Source organism: Accipiter gentilis, chromosome 13, assembly GCF_929443795.1.
Source record: "Accipiter gentilis chromosome 13, bAccGen1.1, whole genome shotgun sequence".
NCBI classification, from domain to species: domain Eukaryota; kingdom Metazoa; phylum Chordata; class Aves; order Accipitriformes; family Accipitridae; genus Astur; species Astur gentilis.
This window is the reverse complement of record NC_064892.1, coordinates 32,634,825-32,653,704: the sequence shown is the minus strand read 5'-3', so window position 1 is coordinate 32,653,704 and position 18,880 is coordinate 32,634,825. Positions and strand designations below refer to the sequence as shown.

Here is an 18,880-nt window from a genome sequence, read left to right as displayed (position 1 = left end):
CAAGTTGCAAAAAACTGCTTGGAAACTGTTGTTAGGAATGAAATGATTGAAGAGTTTTGTTCGTTTTGCTGCTGTTAGAGTTCTGTTCTGTGTGAATCTACTTACTTTTTTTCATATCCTAAGACTGTCTCTTACCAAGAGCACTTTCAGGGAAGGGAGGGATAACTTTACTGGGAGCAGAAGCATGAGCTGAAATAAATAACTACAAATACAATTTGTATTTCTTGCTACTTGTGTATATATCACTACTTGAGAACCTATAGTTTCTAGTGCAGCTGGTTGAAATACAGCTAAGCGATATTAAAACATGCCTCCAACATCTAAGAACAAGGTCTTTACATTCTAATTGATGGCAGAGACTTCAGTAATAAAACAGAACCAATTCTACTGAAAAAAGTAGTTCAATGTAAATTAGAAGTTGCAAAAACCTGCTAATTATTTAACTCTCCGGACAACAGGCAGATTTTTAATGAGGTTTTAAGCCACAAAATTCAATGCAACATCAATTAAATAAAAATAATGAACACCTACACGTATACAGTTTTGTACTTTCCATCTTTTCCGGTACTTGAAATCATCACTTCATAAGTATAAACCTCTGGTACATCATTCTTGTCAGTGTCTTCTCTGGTATCACTTGATGGAGGGGACCACATAAGCAGGGCTGTTCTTGCCTGAATGTCCGATACCTGTAGAAATACAAGTTTTGAGACCTCTGCCATTTAAACACTATCGTATATAAACACTGCTTTGCCACAAAGGACCAAATAAGAGAGAAGAAAATCGTATACCGTTAGCATATCAGAGTATTTATACCGATATAATAGCTACTTGCTAGTTTTTACAGATGAAATCAAGCTAAAAATACAAGAAATGTCATGAGAAAACTGCAATCCTAGGGCACAGGGCTGAGACCAAAGAAACTTGTAACTAACGAATGCCACCTAGTGGGCTACCTAAAAATGAACCGTATCTGTTGCGAAGCAGACGAGATGGCAAGCATATATATTGTGAAATCAATCATTTCATTAAATGACAACGTTTCAGGCATTTTTTCTTTGCTGTCACTGGCACTATGATTTATTTTTTTTTTTAATACCATCCTGTCGACTCGGTTTTCTTATGAAATGTATAGAAGCTCAGGAATTTCTCCAGAATGGCTGGCATTACTGTAACAGGTACATAAATTTTGCTTTGGGCATTTAATTATGATTGCAACAAGTAGACTCTCCCATTAGATTAGAACCTATTTGGTTAACCACCCCAGCATGTTTTGCTTTTTTATCAGAATATTAATAGGAATACAACTACCTGAGGCTCTAATCTAGTACTCTTAGGGAACAGACTATTAGAACATATAACATACTTTGAGCCCAGGCACTTGCGATGAAGGCATGCTCACAAGGTCCGTGTACATATACATACATACATATGGGCAACATCCTAAAGAATTCCTGGGGTGGTGCTTGCCTGGACAACCCACCCTTTGCAGAAAGGCCTGGATAACAGCAGTTGGTATGAGAGAAATACGAGAATGAACAGTGTGTGTGAACGCAACGCCTCCAGCTGTCTGAGAAGCGTTTGCCCCAGCAGATTCCTCGTGCTAGCGGCAGCAACCCTCAGGTGGTTAAGTGGTAACCGGGAGACCACAAAGAGACTTCTGAAAGGAAGAAGTGATCAGCTTCAGAAGCATAAAAGCAGCATGAAAATTCGTAACAGGGATAGAAGATGCTGGAGTGCAACACGGCAATGATCAAAACCCGGCCTGACTGCAAGAAATGGCCCTGCCACCACTGCCGCCTCCATCCAGGCTGGATGGATGCCCTGAGCAGGCGCAGCCCAGCTGGTATGACAGCAATTCGGGGTGCAGCAGGGATCCACAGCGCGGGTGGGTGCATGGGACCTGGCGGAGAGCTTTCTCGATGGCCTGTGGATTAGCAGACTAGGGAACAGTAGATTTTAGGGAATAACAGTTACATGCAAAGCTAAAGCACCCACATCTCTGAAAGGAGACATGCAGTTAGGGGCACCCACGCTCCCAGAAGAGTGGGTGCTGCTTGAAACCCGCAGGTGCTGCAAGGGGCTGGGGATGCTCATATTTCTGCAGTTGAGTCCACAGGTGCGTGCATGCGATTACAAATTTTTAGGATCCATTATAGAAGGAAGTCTAGAAATTTGTGGGTGTTTATTAATATTGCACGCCTGCTATTCTGATTTGTATGTTGCACCTGCCTACTATTTCCAATTGTTTCATAAGAGAACTGAAAACACATTTCATTATACAAAATGACTAGTTTTACAATATGACTGTAATGTATATCTATTTTGGGAACAATTGCCTTTGAAAATCTATTACCAGAGTATCAGAACCAAAATGCCATCTTCACAATTGGTGCTCTTAAATTGCTATAATCTACTGAACTAAAAACCTGAATGGGTCAACTTCAAGAATAAAGCAGAGGAGGTGACTTACTGATAACAGACAAACAGAAAGGAGGAAAAAGTCAAACAAGATGAGACTCAATGTCTTAGAAATAATGTTACTAAGCCCTTATATGCTAACAAGACTCTGTATCACATCCTGAAAGGGATCAAACGCTACTAAGATTACCCACTGAAGTTCTCGGAAACACAATTCAAAGTTCGGTAAGAGAAATTCCACTGTAAACTTGATGCGGTCACAAACTACACTAACACTAACTACAATCACCTCAAGGACAATTCTAGCATTTCTGGAAGTCTTTGGAGTTGTGGGAAGCATCTGGGGTGGTAGAAGCTCCCTCTCGGACAACCTTTATCCCTCCCTCCTGGGTTGCAGAAGGCAGCAGGGGATACTGAAAGAAAGAAGAGTAGGTTCCTGGAGGACCTACTATGTTCCAGGACTAGTAGGTCCACTGTAAAATGATCTATTCCTATGTTTAGCTACCTGAACAGTTGAAATTTTTTTCCTAATATCCAGGCAGGATCTCTCTTACTACCAGCTAATTCTCCTAGTCCTAGTCACCACGGAGTTGAACATGAGATCCTCCCTTCCTTTCTACAGTTGTTTCTGATGTACTTAAAGACTGTTAAGCATTTGTGTCTCCCCTCTCTTATCTAAATCCCTGATTGTTCTCACTGTTCTCTTTATCTCCTACTGCTTCATTATCTTTAGCGCTCTGCCCAGAACAGTGCGTAACACCCTATCTAACCCTCGGCTAATGCCAAACTGCCTTATACCCTTGACAGATTACATTTCTCCTCATACATTTTTAGTCTTTCTATCTTCTTTTACACCAGAGAAGTAATGCAGTTGGTACGAGTGAAAGGTGGCATTACATCTTCCATTGGGTCTGTGTGGCAAGGTTTTGGTAGCAGGGGAGCTACAGGGGCGGCTTCTGTGAGAAGCTGCTGGAAGCTTCCCCCAAGTCCAACAGAGCCAATGCCAGCTGGCTCCGAGACAGACCCACTGCTGGCCAAGGCTGAGCCCGTCAGCAATAGTGGTAGTGCCTCTGGGATAAGGTATTTAAGAAGGAAAAAAAAGTTGCAGGGCACAGAACCTGCAGCTAGAGGGAGGGGTGAGAACATGTAAGAGAAACAACCCCACAGACCCCCAGGTTGGTGAAGAAGGAGGGGAGGAGATGCTCCAGGCGCTGGAGCAGAGATTCCCCTGCAGCCCGTGGGGAAGACCCTGGTGAGGCAGGCTGTCCCCCTGCAGCCCAGGGAGGTCCACAGCGGAGCACATCTCCACCTGCAGCCCGCGGAGAACCCCATGCCAGAGCAGGGGGACGCCCGAAGGAGGCTGTGACCCCGTGGGAAGCCTGGGCTGGAGCAGGCTCCTGGCAGGATCTGTGGATCCATGGAGAGAGGGGCCCACGCTGGAGCAGGTTTTCTGGCAGGACTTGTGACCCCGTGGGGGTCCCACGCTGGAGCAGCATGCTTCTGAAGGACTGCAGCCTGTGGGAGGGACCCACGCTGGAGCAGTTCATGAAGAACTGTAGCCTGTGGGGAGGACTCACATTGGAGAGGTTTGTGGAGGACTGTCTCCAGTGGGAGGGACCCCACAGTGGAGCAGGGGACGAGTGAGGAGTTCTCCCCCTGAGGAGGAAGGAGCGGCAGAGACGTGTGATGAACTGACCCCAACCCCCATTCCCCGTCCCCCTGTGCCACTGGGGGGGAAGGAGGTGGAGAATTTGGGAGTGGAGTTGAGCCCAGGAAGAAGGGAGGGTTGGGGGGAAGGTGTTTTAAGACTTGGTTTTATTTCTCATTATCCTACTCTGATTTGATTAGTAATAAAATAAACTAATCTCCCCAAGTCAAGTCTGTTTTGCCCGTGACAGTAATTGCCGAGTGATCTCTCCCTGTCCTTACCTCGACCCACGAGCCTTTCGTCCTATTTTCTCTCCCCTGTCCAGCTGAGGAGGGGAGGGACAGAGCGGCTTTAGTGGGCACCTGGCATCCAGCCAGGGTCAGCCCACCACAGATCTTACTGGAACATTAAAAGATTAGAGGTTTCACCTGTTCCGTACAGACAGAGCAGGAAGAGTGGGAGGGAGATCAAAGACAACATTACAGACTACAGAGTAACAGACAACTCACGGGACTTTGACTACTAACATTGAACCCAGAGTATTAGTGGAAATCATTATGTATCAACAAGCGTCAACAGAGAACAGGGCAAAATGTTCTTTAAATCTCTGACTGGAATAAAAATTGTCATCCCGAGTTACTCCCTCAGGGCAACGTTTGTTGGTCAACTCACATAAACCTTCCATAAGACTTCTAAAATAATAGATGACAACTGTTAACACAGTAACTATAACACAATGAAGCAGTATTATGTACCAAGCTAAAAATCAGTGACTATGTAGGTTGTTCCGGTTGTTTTACTTTGTGTAAACAGAGTATGTGACTAAAGAATATTATGAAAAGCTGAAGCTTTGCTGTGGCCAATTTGCCAAAACTTAAAAGCAACAGTTAGTGGAATTGAACATGATCAGAAATGCAAAGTGAAAAGTATTCACAGAAGCTGGGAATTAAGGACATCCTAATGGCGCATAAAAAGCTGCAATGTATAAAAACTATATAAATTCTCTACACATCCACATGCACACATATGGGGAAAAGGGAGAAATACGTAGCCAATAAGCTACGAGTTAGCAGAACTTACAAGAGAATTTAAAAGATTCAATGAAACAAAAACAGCTAACAGAATTAAAGACAAAAAATTAAAAAAAATAATAATAGAAAACCTATCAGGAAAGCTCCAAGTCAGGCACTGCTCTGTTACTGGTGGATGTCAAGTTAAAACTGTAAAATGTCATTTTCATCCTGCACTTGCAATGAGACAGAAATCCATATCCATCTTGTGTAAGCCTGTTGCTGGGCTAGAAAATTTACAACCCACACCAAAGTCACTGGGCCCAGTAGATGGTGCCCAGATGAAACTGAGAGCTCTGCAATAAACCAGGTAGTCAGGTTAAACCGCTGGTTCCCTGTCAGTGATGTACACTCACATTAAACCAAGGAGTTGCAGTAAGCTAAGCCGAAACTAATAAGCCCTGCTGAGGAGCACTGGGGAGCGAACTATTTATGGAAGGAGTGTAAGAGGCAGATACCTGAGGGCCTAGGAGAACGGGCTCAGGGGCAGAAGAACAGAACAAGAGGTACAACACTTAACTCTTTGGCAGTGTTAAATATTGGAAATAATTTCCAACCCTGTACCTCATACACCTGAAACCCACTGAAGTTGGTACCACCTTCTTTTCCGCAACCCGAGAATGGCAGTGGGGGAGTGTGGGGTCCCCAGAAATACAGCTCATTCGTGAGGGGTCAGTAATCAGACAAAAAGAAGAGAGGCAGTAAGAGTGGGACTGAATAACATCAAGGTTTTTCTTCTTCTGGACCCACACTCTCTATGATGTCACATATTTCATAAGTTCTGGAGCTTTCCAGTAAATTCACATACAGGTGTATGAGTATTTTCAACCACTCAGTTGCTAAAAGAAAGAAAAAGATCACAGCTGCAAGCACTGACAATAGAGAATCAGAGAACGTAATTTAAGTCCTTTTGAACTCGTTTATAAAACATTTTGTACTGCTTTTCAGATTCAACTTCCAGTTAAGAGAATGATTCTTAAACACAAGTCTAGGTGCAGCTCTATTCTTCCTCACAAGACTATTAATAAGGGACAAACCCGAAGTATTAAAAGATCAAGAATTGCTAAAATGAAGATTTCCAGTAAAAAACTTTTCTCTATTGTGTATATACACTATGGCAGTCTTAGATTACATCAGCATATACTATTTTAACACAAAACTCCAGCTTCACACGATGCAAGCATATGACAGTAATTACTGATTTCTTCACTAAGAAGCAATTAATCAATATTGTCCTCAAATTCAGAGTTCCTATTGCCTCTCCTTATTAAATACTCAGCCCTCTGCTCCATTCTTCATTTTGCTTTTGCCTTTTCAGGTCCCCTTGTCTTCTCTCCTGCTTGCTTTGTTGTTTGGTTAATGGACACGACAGCTGTTGAAGACTCTGCTCAAACACTGAGGGCTCAGCCTGGTGCAATCTGCAAAACCACTCCAACTTACATCTCGGTATAAAAAGTTCAAGACCTCCCTAATTAGAAAGGTTACGTGGTGCCAGGACCACTTTACCAACTTGACTTAATACTGTCACGTATAAAAGGATGGGGAATCCATACAGGGAAAAGTTCAAGAAAATGAGAACGTGTTCATAAAAACACCTAATGGGAATTTGGAGGCAGCAAAGCTGATGTGCCCGTACGCCATACTGCACAGACCCGACAGAGATGTGTGAAAGCACGCCACAGAGCCCACCGCCTGATGTAAATGTGCATGCCCTGGACCTGGGCAGTAAGACATGGGACAGCCCAGGAGAGGTCACAGCCTTCGGCACTACTCTGGGCTTTCTGGAGCAGGATATGGTGCCATGGACACTGTACTGGAGAGCCCTTGTATGATCATCTGGTGACCACCACCACAGCCAGTATCCGGTATTGCCTGTGCCAGCACTGAAGTTCAACCACAGAACAGGGTGTTGATAATCCATCAAGAAGAGCATCATGGCACAATCCCCACAGTGCTTCAAGCAAAACATTAATCAAAAACTTACAGGAATATTTCTGATGAGAGCTACAAATGGAAGGTGTGAAAAACCACAATCTTCTGGTTCACTGGTGGGAGGGTGAGAAAAATGTTTCCTTGGAGAAACTGTGGGAGTGTTGCTTCTGATTGTGCAAGGCCTAAGTAGGTAACACAGACTCCCTTTCTCTTACCACGTCACGCCTCCCCAAGCTGCAAAATCAGCTAGTCTTCCACCCACCCACAGCCCTGACAGTCCCTTGCCTTCGCAAAGCATAAGCCTCTTCAAGTACTGAGATTTTGGCTTTTTGCCTTGTGTACACTGTCTAGTCTGTAGCAGACTACTAATGCCTAAGCCTGTGATGTCTTCTGAGGTCTGCGAAGAGATCGCTTGTAGGCACACAGCTACATGCAATGATGCTCAAGTAAGGACATGGTAGGGAAGGGAAATAGCATGCTTGCCTAAAGGGCATGGACGATTGAGCGTTGAGTGTGGAAGGAAGTGAAAGAAAAGACAGTACTGGCACTCCATTGCTTTTTCATATGTCATTAGCAACACAGCAGAAGACACCTCCTCTTGATCCTACTTCTCACAGTTTCGCTCTAACCACCCCAGAAAGCTCAGAGTTGTCATGCCCCTTGGCAATGCAGCCACCGATGGCACCCCGACTCGGATGGCATCCTGTATGCCCTGACCACTGGCAAAGGACTGTGCGTACTTCTTCTGAAGAGCTGGTCCCCGTACTGTTAGTCAGGATAGAAAGGATCATTCACATTCTTGTCAGAGCTGTCTCTTCTCCACTCCCCTTCTCCCCCACACCTTTATCTTCCTAAGTTTTCTTTTCAGTCCCAGTTTCTTCTCCAAAAATTCTTTTTTACTGCCCCTCCACTAGCTCCAATCATCAAGGTCATCCTGTTAAGTGCTCCTGAACCTGACTGTCCCAGCTACTACCTACACCACAGCGACAGCTAGGAGCAACTAACTCCTCTCCATCTCCTCATCTCAGCTCTCTCAACCCCTTCTTAATAGCAGTTGAGTGAGACAGCTTCCAGCGAAGACACAGGGGCACTGTAGACATGTTAACCCATTCTGACGCTTGGACAGAGCAGGATATCAAGCATTCGGGACTTCCTCTCTAATTACAATCCCTGCTCAGCCCTTGCAGCACCGCAGAATCACAGAATGGTTGAGGCTGGAAGGGAATGCTGGAGGTCAACCGGTCCAGCCCCCTTGCTCAAGCAGGGTCACCTAAAGCCAGCTGCCCAGACCCACGTCCAGACAGATTTTCAGTATCTCCGAAGAGGGAGTCTCCACAAACTCTTTGAGCAACCAGTGCCAGTGCTCAGTCATCCTCATGGTAAAAAAACAGTGTTTCCTGATGTTCAGAGGGGACCTCCCGTGTTTCAGTTTGTGCCCATTGCCTCTGGGGCTGACGCTGAGCCCACTGAAAAGAGCCTGGCTCCATCCTCTTTGCACTCACCCTGCAGATACCGATATACTTTACTAAGATCCCCCCTGAGCCTTCTCTTCTCCAGGCTAAATTGCTCCAGCTCTCTCAGCCTCTCGTCACCAGGCTGTATGTAAAGCAACAACATACGAAAGAAGAATCAAGACTGGGGCACTAAAACCAGGGCCAGGTTGTCCGGGAGGTGAAGGAGAGAAGGTACGTAGCTGAAGGAATAGCTGTCTTGGAAGTCCAAGGATCATTCCATCTGACCCTTTCTCCTTCTTCACCTTCTCTTCTCTGTATGTCCCTCCTTCCATAAAAGTTTTCTCTTCTTTATTAGTTATGTGAAGTGTGTGTGTGTGAGTGTGTGCACTTGTGTGGTGTGGTAAGCTAAGGACTGACAAAGGATGAAAAGCAAGGTGCGTGATTATGGAGGTAGTAGCTGGCTGACTGGACAAACCCATGGCAAGCTCCTCCTGGAGTTTCAGTTACATGGACTTTTTGTAGTTTACAATAGGTAACACAAATTGTTTTTACTCAGGCAAGCTGGTGGACTGAGGATTGAGGTGCAGATTTTTGGAAAAGCTGTGTATATCCTCACAGAAAGATTAGGACCAGGGAAGGTCCAGATGATGAAAGAAAAGAACACAGGTCTGCTCTACAATGCAAGAAACTACTGAATTGGGCAACAGTCCTTTAAAAAGTATCTATGCAGAATTATGAATTACAGTTTTAAAAACTGAAAAGAAATTGGTAGATTCTCAAGCAGGTAAGCCAGAAGCCCACTGCTGACAGTCACCTTCCTTGGCAAATTTTATGTCTCTTCCCTGGAGGTGCCAGAGACTCTTAAAGAGAAATCTGTCATCATTTTTCTTTACTTTTCAAATAAGGTTTTCCAAACCCTCATTTTTGGTGAGGTTTCCAAAACCTCGCCAGATATCTCTCATGCCTAGAGATATCTGGTGTGTAAAACTGTTTCCTGAACAGTTGTAACTAAACAATGTTACAGGAATTTGAAAACAGATTTTTACATTAAGAGAAGATTTTAAGCATCATCTTATGTTAAACATCATCATTATGTTACTGACAACGTTACAAGCTCTTTCTATATATATTTTTTGTAATTCTGTTAATACTGAGATTTCACAGAGTTGCCAAGAAGAATTCCATATAGTAAGTATCAAGACAGTTTTAGCTTCATAAATGTTAATATACTAAAAATTACTTTGGTCATTTACATTTCAGTGGCTGGAAGTTAAGTGAGTTATCTTTAGTGCAGGAAGTTAAAGATCCTTTAAAGTTGGGAGAGAGAAAAGGAGGTGTATCTGTGTAAAAATAGCAACAGATACATTCTGATTTTATGGAAAGGTTTATTTACTTACCACTGGCTTGGCTATATTAGAAAGAAGTGCTTCAAGTGCTTTTGTTTCTTCATCCTTTTCTTAAAAAACAAAATCAAAGCAAACAAAAAGTACCCATGAGTATTGTTCAGTGACTTTACAGTGAAATAGCTCTTCAAATTCAACAACTGCACATAGACTAAGGTATTTATAAAATAGAACACCTCGCCAACTTGCATTCATCTAGGGCAACATAAAACCAAAAAAGCTCACTAAAAAGTTGTTAATACAAAACTATTTCTAAATCTGTTCTATGATTTATGGAACACAGAAAGCCTGGTTATCTTTTATTAATGTATAACTTTAAACAAACTACTGCTCTGGAGAACTTAGGCTCTTGGCTGAGATATTTCCTACAGATTTCTCTTTGGATGTAGACACAGTCAAGTTACAGTGGTTTAAATATGTTACTGCACAACAGCTGTAAGACTACTGGTAACGCTGTTGGCCTCCCTCAATTGCAAGGGTAAACCTTAGCTTAGCCTTCAGTTACATTCCGGGGAAAGAATCCAAGGTGTTTTGTTTCAGCTGAAGGTATAGCTGGGCTTTATAAGGGACTCAAAGTTTACAGAAAGTGTTTTATGTGCTTTCTCCCAGACAATACTAAAATTTTATTATCTCAATAGTGTAAGTGAACAGGCTACTTGGTTTTGAAGGTGTGGCCAGGCATTTTTTGTTCACTTAACCTGCCTTAAACTAAAAAGAAAAATAAAAGAAAAACAAAGCCTGATGAAATTCTTTAAAAACACAGGTCAAATCTACTTACAACTTTCTATTTCTAAAGTGGTTTATGCTATTGAAACTAATTAAATGCATTTCTGACTTCTGTTTGTTATTACAAGTCTAAGTCACAGTACATAATTTTCCCAAATGTCTCCTGAATTAAGTAATTCTGAAAAGCGTACTTTTCCATTTATTATATAAAATACTTCTAAGGAACTGTTAATGTAATTTTCATTACGTATGTAAGCAACAGTACATTTTATCACCTGTACCTTGGTGAAGTTAGCTTACAGATAAATACCAACTAACAGAAAATAAACTAAACAGAAAGCCAAGTCAAATGCCACCATGGAACCACAGTGACAAGTATTCATTCAGGTTTGGAGCAACAGTTCCCAACAGCTGAATTCAGGTTGTATCTCAAAGGTGTCCCTTGGTACTAAGCTTTCACAGGCTATCATCTACACATGTTTTTAAACAGCTCTTGTAGGCTGAGATTTCCTGGTCTTGGTTAGACATACTTTCTTCACGTTCCTTGTGGTTTACAGCAATCTAATATACATTAGCACAAAATCACCGTCTCAAAGCAAACTTCCGTGAGTTGAGAAAACCACGGTTTGTTTCCCTCAGCATCACTAGTTACAGCTCCCTGTTCTGAGGAAATTGTACTTGGCTGATGACAAGTCTTTAACGTTGTGTTCTGAATCTGAAGTGCTATGCCAGTGACCTGAAAGTTGCATAGTGACACATCATCAGATATGGACTGTATAACCAAGACTGAGCGAATTCAGTCCATTTATGAGATCACAAACTTTCAAGTGAAATGAAGGTATTAATAATAAACACACTCCCCATGGTAGTGTCGCAGAAAACATGAACTCACACAGACTAGTGTGAGGACCAGTCTTTTTCTACAAAGGCCTTTCAGTAATAAGTTGGTGGGGACAGACATTATGTGAATTTTATATAACAACATTATCTCTTTTACGAAGTACTCCTCTTTAACAAGTTGAATGCAGGTTTCCTGTATCAGACATCTCGTTCTTTCCATGTTTTCTGCAATATCAAGTGGGCCACCAATATTCAGTGATTCCTTAAAATGTAAGCACCAATGACCCTGGACAAAACACAGATTTTTCTTTAAACCGTATTATGAAGTATGACTAATAAGATTTGCTCAAATCTACATGGAGACTTGCATGTCAGCAGTTTTGTTCTCTTAGGCCCATCATTCCAATGCGACAAGCAGGCTGATTGCACTTAAGCCCATTCTGTGTAAGTCAGGGCAGTTGCGGGCTACCACTCAACTTCGAGATTGTCAAAGTGGTGTTCTATCTAAAAATGCTATATTCAGACAGACACTGGACTTGAATTATATTTAAATATATATATATTTTTTTTAACACTTACCTTCTACTTCTGTGTCTGTCTGAGAATTGCTTTTTCCTTTGCCCAAAGACTTGCTTTTGGTAGAACCTGTGCTTATACCAGCTGCATCCTGTCCTTTTGTAAGTCCATTATGTTCACTTGTAGGAGAAGGACATTTCTGAGGAGATGACGGAGGACTGTTTAACTTATCCTTCTGAGTTCCATGTCGATCTTTTAATTTTTTTTGTAACCTTTCATATGTTTTACTAGACCTTTCGTCCCTAAAGTTGGATCTTCCATGACCAGGCAGAGTATCTAAATTGAAGTAAAGAAGAAAAAAATTAAAAATAATCAACTAAGAATGGAATGTAATTAAAAATCTATTTAAAAATGCTATGTGCATTAAGTGTGCACTTGTGTATAAAATTACTTCTCTATTCCTGTTGGAAAACTGAAGCGTCCAGCAGGTAAACTGATACACGCTAATTGGACATTAACAACATGTTAGAGGAGAAAGTGTAATCTTTCCTTCCCACATCTTTTCTCTACTTAAAAATTATTCTTAAAACATTTCTATAATCTTCCTTGAGCTGTAAGGTACAGGCTGAAGTCAACAGAGAAAAAACACGCGACTTTATTACATGGGAGGACATTTGCTCTAATGCGAAGTTTTAAGTTTCAGAATGCAACTAGAGCTCTGTTACTTTAATGGTGCTTCAGCAGAAAACACAGAAAAACCCCACAAAAGCACAGGGTAACTGAAAGACACTAAAAGACTGAAGACGGTATGGCTAGGTCTTGTAACTACGCTACACCTGTACACAGCAACCCGAGGCATTGCTGCAGTATTAGCGAAGTCCCTAAGTCAGAAAGTGGCTTTGGAAAAGAGTCAGCAGCAGACTAATGAAAAAAATTAAACTGTAGGTTGGTGAACTTTTCTGTTCAATTCTAACATTTTTATCCATTTCACCTTTTTGCTTAGAAACAGCTTATTGACTCAAGACTTTAAAACAGCGTACCACATGGCACCAACTCCTTCTTCAGTGTAACCCTATCTATAACAAATAATGAAAGCTTTCAGAAAAATCCGTCCTTCAAAACCAGCATAGAATTTGTCCATTTTCAGGTAAGCTGGATCACTCAGTCTGAAGAATGAAGTTCATTATCTGTTATTCCCCGAGTGCTAGGAAGTATAGAAAACAGGAGCAAATAAAAACTTCCTTGCAAGAAGGATAAAAATCACAAAGCTAGAGAACTTTTCAGTTTCTGGGTTTTTTTAGGTGAGCTTAATTCCCAGAAAATTTGACAGAGGACTACTAGATAAGCTGTGACTACTTAGAAATTTATTTTTCACTCCCATTAGAGATTTAGGTGCTCTTGTTAGAGAACTACCATGGTCTAAGCACTTCCAGGTTTTTTTCCCCACCTTAAATTCAGATTCCTCATATAGAAGCCTAACTGTGGGCTTTGACTTCCGAAAGCCAGAGCCAAAGACAGTGGTCCAGCATTAAATATGAAATTTGTAGTAAATATGTAGCAAATTAAAGCATCCCCAGTCCTCTAATTCCCCAAATCCAAGGGCATACTACATATATATTTAAAACAAAGCAAAGAATCCCACTTTATCAATTTTTTTTTACATTAGCAGTTTAGCAAATTATCACTGAATTCATTTAAAGGGATGTAACCTACAGCATAAATCTAAAAAACATTATTCCATTAACAAGTATCCTTTATCTTTTGTGCATTTAATTATCACACTCCAATCTCTTAATTTAGCAAACTAAAAGCAAATAACTGCTATCTACAGGAAACCAAGAAATTAATAAAGCTATAAATAAGCACCCAAAGAGCATCTAAGAATGTACTGTTACCAAAGTAGTGCAAGGAAGAAATAAAGTACAACTTAAGAATACAGAAACACTAAGAATTCCAGGAAGATCAAGGCATCGGTGTATTCTCATCTGATGGCTTTGTACATCATGACTATTTAAGCACAGTGACTATATGGAGGACATTTTTAAATGAGTTTAGTAGTATCGCAGAACACTGAGAATCTATGCATCTACAGCAACATGACAAAGTTGTGTTTGGTCTCCTCCTCCATAGCTTCTACCTTCTTTCTCTAAAAACAGTAACCCGGCATCGCTCTCTGAAACTCTCTCAAGGTCAGCACCTGCCTTATAGCAGAAGTTTATCTAAAGAAAAGCAAGTCTACCAGAAATGTAAATATTAATCTAACAACCCAACCCCTGAGTTAGTACACACATACACTTTGCCACCAAACCATATTAAAGGCAGATGTCAATAGAACTACCAAAGACAGCTTCAACTACAGTATTAAGTTTAGGCTGGTGTCACCTGATTATTCAAGTTGGACTTCAATATGGACACTGGACTAAATGCATACATTTTTTTATGGAAAAATAGCAAGCTTTTTTCAAAATCAATACTAAGGACTCCTGTTTCATGCATCAAACAGGATACTTGCAAGACATAAGATCTCAGAACAGTGCTCAGGTATGGATTTAAATGCTGAATCTCGGAAGAAGGCATCACCCGAATCACTACAAACACTTCCTGCATTGCTTTGGTGGGCAAATCTATAACTGATACACATAAGAAATAATCTGTATGTTTAAGGGATCACTGAATAGACAAGTCTAATTAAAAGAAATTCTTCTGGAATAGTAAGCTTCAGTAAAAAACAAGACTGGTATCCTCATAAAAAACTTGTGCGTATAGCTCCCATTTAAGCTCTAAGTCTTGCCGACAAAGCCCGTACATCAGTGTAACATGCTGGAAACGAGTACAGCGTTATTTGCTTTGATAGAACTTGCAATATTTGATAAGCTACTTACCCAGATCTCCATATACTTGCGAGGTGTGATACTGTGGAATGTACTGCGTTGCCATGTCACCGGCTCCGGTCACGGGTGAGTATATATGACGTGGTGGAGGGGGTATCATGGCTGGGAGAGGCAGGAAGCCAGGCAGCGGGGGATGCGGAGGCCTGTGTATCACTGCGTGACCACCAGGATGAAATTCCGGAGGCTGGGGAACCACCACAACCCTTCGAACACCGTTATCCTCAATAACCTGTACAGCGAGAGACACCACGCACCAAAAGAGAAATGACTGTCTGAAAGGTATGTTTCTATAGATACTTAAACATAACTAGGAATAGTAAAACCCTTAATTCGAGAAAAGGAACACAGGAGAGCATAAGAAAAAAAAAGATAGGGCACTTAAAGGACTATCTACATTAAGTATATTAACTGCAAAAATGCCATTAATTTCTCAATGTGATGGGGAAAAATACTGTTAAAAAAAAATCTGACCATAACAGCATCTTATAAACAACCAGATTTATTTATGGCATGAGCCTAGCTTTTCCCCACGGACCTGTTTCCACCCTCATTCACATCGCTTGTATGCTACACTGCTCCTAGGATTTGTTCTACAGTATAACAACTAGATTGCTCCCTAGAAGTGATCTGGTGGGCGGACAGACCTCACTCCGCATAAACGGTGAGGGAAAAGGCACAACAGTGTCTGGTCTTTGCTTTGTGCCCAACTCGGTCCACCAACGCTAACCCAGGAGGCGTTTGCCATACAGCACCCGTTAGCGGGCAGCAGCCTTCATCTGCATCAAGCTGTTAGAGAAAAAAACCCTAGCAGGATGGTAGTCAGCCCTCTCAAGACTCCTCCGCAACTCGAGGTAGTTTTGAAAAAAGAGAAGGTGTTTTTCTTTTCTCCCTGCCCCACCTGTTAAAATGTCTCACACCCTGAAGGAAACCACATACTACTCAGGAACAGGGGCCGTTGTGGCAGCGGCTGCCAGACTCTGGTGCGCAAAGACTCGTTGCGCAAAAACGGCAAATGGAAGATGTGACACGACAGCCTTCGGCCGAGGGACCTACGCGCAGCCCTTAGCAACGTTGCTGGAAGTTCGAAGAAGCAAAAGCAGCATACGCGATCCCATGATGAGAGTAAGTGTGGTCATGCGAGATGCACGGAGCTGAGGTGTGCTGGGTACACAGTACATGCAGCGCGCAGGGGTCTGGCGGAGAGCAGGGCACAAAGGCACATCCTCTATAAAGTACTGAAGCAGAAAATGCTTCTCGCTAAACGAGGGTCGGTCATCAGCCGGACCAGAAACAGGGGTCCGGTCCTGTAGCACATCGCAGACAGGGAAGAACACCATCATTATCCTCTCTAGATGTCCGTGTCGCTACTGGTAAATTCACAAAAGTACATGACTGTTGGCAATATCTAGAGATTATCTTGGCATAATTTGACTTGTGTGTATTGCGGTGTCAATAACTTTAGTGTCTGGGATGCCACTGAATAAATTGTTCTCCAGCTCCTAGTAAAATGCTTGTAAAATAATGCCACAGCAGGGACTGCAATGTAAGTTTTTGGATTAAACTTTTATCCAGAAAAGGGGGAGAAGAACAGAAGAACAGAATCTGGAATATCATGACTACATTCAAAAGCAGGGGACAAGGCAACCCTATGATGCAAGTGTACACTGACATTTGAAATGAGGTGGGGACGTGTATGTGTACACCAATGTACACCTGGTGCAACAGAAGCAAATCAACAGATCAAAGCACTTAGTGCTAAGCTGCTTTCAACTCCACTGTTTAAGCTTAAGGGTATTATGCTTGGCTAGATTTAGTCCCATGCCCTGGTGTGAACACCTCCGCCAAGCCCATGACAGCAAGCGGCTTGGAGGATCAATCATTGGTTTCACCATGTCTCCATAAGGGGTTGGTGTGCATCTGGTACATCTGGAACGGAGCTTCTGCTTTTGTTTTCTCTGACAGAAATCTAATCTGTGCACCCTAAAATTATCCTGGTAGCTGAACCAACGCAAGGTAAGTGAGGTTGGTGTAGGAAATTGTTTCAAAACTTCACTACTGTACTACGAAAGACAGTTACGTAGACACAGCTGTATGCTTCTGGTGTAATGGCAGAATGAAGATCTCTGTGCATGTGCAATAACATTCAAAAGACATAAAAGTATGTACACAACGGAGCTGATCCCACCTTACTTACATAAACAGAGTGCTGGAAATTAATATAAATGAACGAAGTGAACACAGCTTTAAAATATATACATTCCACGTGACTTTAAAAGATGGGCTGACTATTTTGAGTATACAGAAATTGTCCCTTATTGGGAAAGAGTAATTTCACTAAAGACAACACTCTTCTTATCGGTGCAACCGTAGCTATGTGGTATCCTAAAGGCAGGATGTATTAATAGCAGTAAATACAACTAGGACTTCTGCTGTCCAATGAAATTCTCTAAACACTGCAATGTAGTTTTAATTATTTAAGTCCTTTTTGCTTACCAAAAAAAATTACGCAATTTATCATTATTTTATGAGGAGATTCAGATTATATAGGAAGCAGATTCCATTAAAAACCAGGTTACTTAGTTTATAATTTATTTGTTTTCTTGGGTCTGCTAATAGCCTAAGTAACTCAGAAATAGATACCAAATTCATAGCAGCAGAGACCTTAAGTTTGACAGTTTAAAATGAAGAGTCTGACAAGTCTCTAACTGTACCTCTAAATCAAACATCAACTCAATGGTAGGCCTCTACCAGGCAACTACACAGATAAAAACCCTCCAAAAAGCAATAAGGGCATCATGTCAAGTATGTAATTTTAAGTTAAAAAAACCCAAAACAAACCAGCCACAAGCTATCTATTATCCTAATTGTGCTAGCAAAACATGTAGGTCTGGCATAGGCCTGTTTGGTTGAGTGAGCCAACCAAACTTCACTGGAAAACTCACTACAGACGGTGAATATAGACGTCTTAGAGAGGATGAATAAAGATGTGCTTTCTTGCAGAGTTTTAAAACTACAGTTCCAAACCAAGAGGAAGGCAAAAAGTAAATCAACTTATGAATTGCTTTTTATTTATGTGATATAAGAAAAATAAATATCCTTTATTCTGTAGTCATCCCCAACTTCTAACAGAGGACAGTGCGCTGTATCACTGCCAAACAGGAACTGAAGCAAGCGGAGGCACAGTACAACTAAATGAAAATGGATAGACAAAAGATGGTTGCGCTAAGTTGTTCTTCCAGCCTGATGGCTTTAGACATTTAGCTGGTTTCCAATTTCTCTCAAAATATATCTCCAGTTGCTGACATTTAAAAATATACTATGCCTGAAGAAGCCATGTAAGTTACTTTGCTGAGACTGCATTAAGCCTGGGATAACTCTTCGCTCAATAGTGTCAGACCTTCCTGTTTGCAAGACTCCTCTATCAAATCTTCTGGCTTCTAACAGGAACTTCCAACATAAACCACAACAGCTGGTATGTTTTGCCAGCAGTAAATACTTCAGAAGCCTTATAAACTACAGGTTTTCCTGGACTATGATACTTCTACTCAGACGAAAACAGCAGATGTGAGCTCGTTCCACCTGTACCGTCAGCTGCATAGATGTGAGGCACCTTCCGTTCAAAAGTCAGAGCTCTGTGTTAGCACAACACCTGCTCGCACTAACAAGCTCCAACAAAAGGCTAACGAGCATGCCTCAGCAAGGCCCAGTCCTTCAGCCTGTCTGCTGCAAGCTGTCCTCAAAGGAAGGATAAATTCATTTTATAAATATTATTCAGATTGGCACAGGTTACACAACTTTTTAAGCATTAAGTACTTCATCAACTGAAATTAAGTACTCAAGAAATATGGTGGAATTCAGAATTTCACTTATCTCAAAAATTCTTCCAGTTCTTTAAAAATGAATTCTAATAGGAATCAAGACTTTTTACTACGCTCTTAAGATAAATGAACTTTCATGATTATTTTCAATTCATTTTTCT

General features: G+C 41.6%; 1 protein-coding gene across 9 annotated transcripts in view; it reads right to left on the bottom strand.

Annotated features, from left to right (window-relative positions):
- The window catches only part of FNDC3A (fibronectin type III domain containing 3A), a 123,440-nt gene that overhangs the window by 35,421 nt on the left and 69,139 nt on the right, over positions 1 to 18,880 (bottom strand). For all 9 annotated transcript variants that reach the window (XM_049815938.1, XM_049815942.1, XM_049815944.1 and 6 more), the window contains 4 exons: positions 14,893 to 15,130; positions 12,074 to 12,346; positions 9,923 to 9,981; positions 532 to 689 (listed from right to left, as the gene is read on the bottom strand). In XM_049815938.1, the coding sequence (XP_049671895.1) occupies positions 532 to 689; positions 9,923 to 9,981; positions 12,074 to 12,346; positions 14,893 to 15,130 (728 nt within the window). The remainder of the gene's footprint in view (positions 1 to 531; positions 690 to 9,922; positions 9,982 to 12,073; positions 12,347 to 14,892; positions 15,131 to 18,880) is intronic.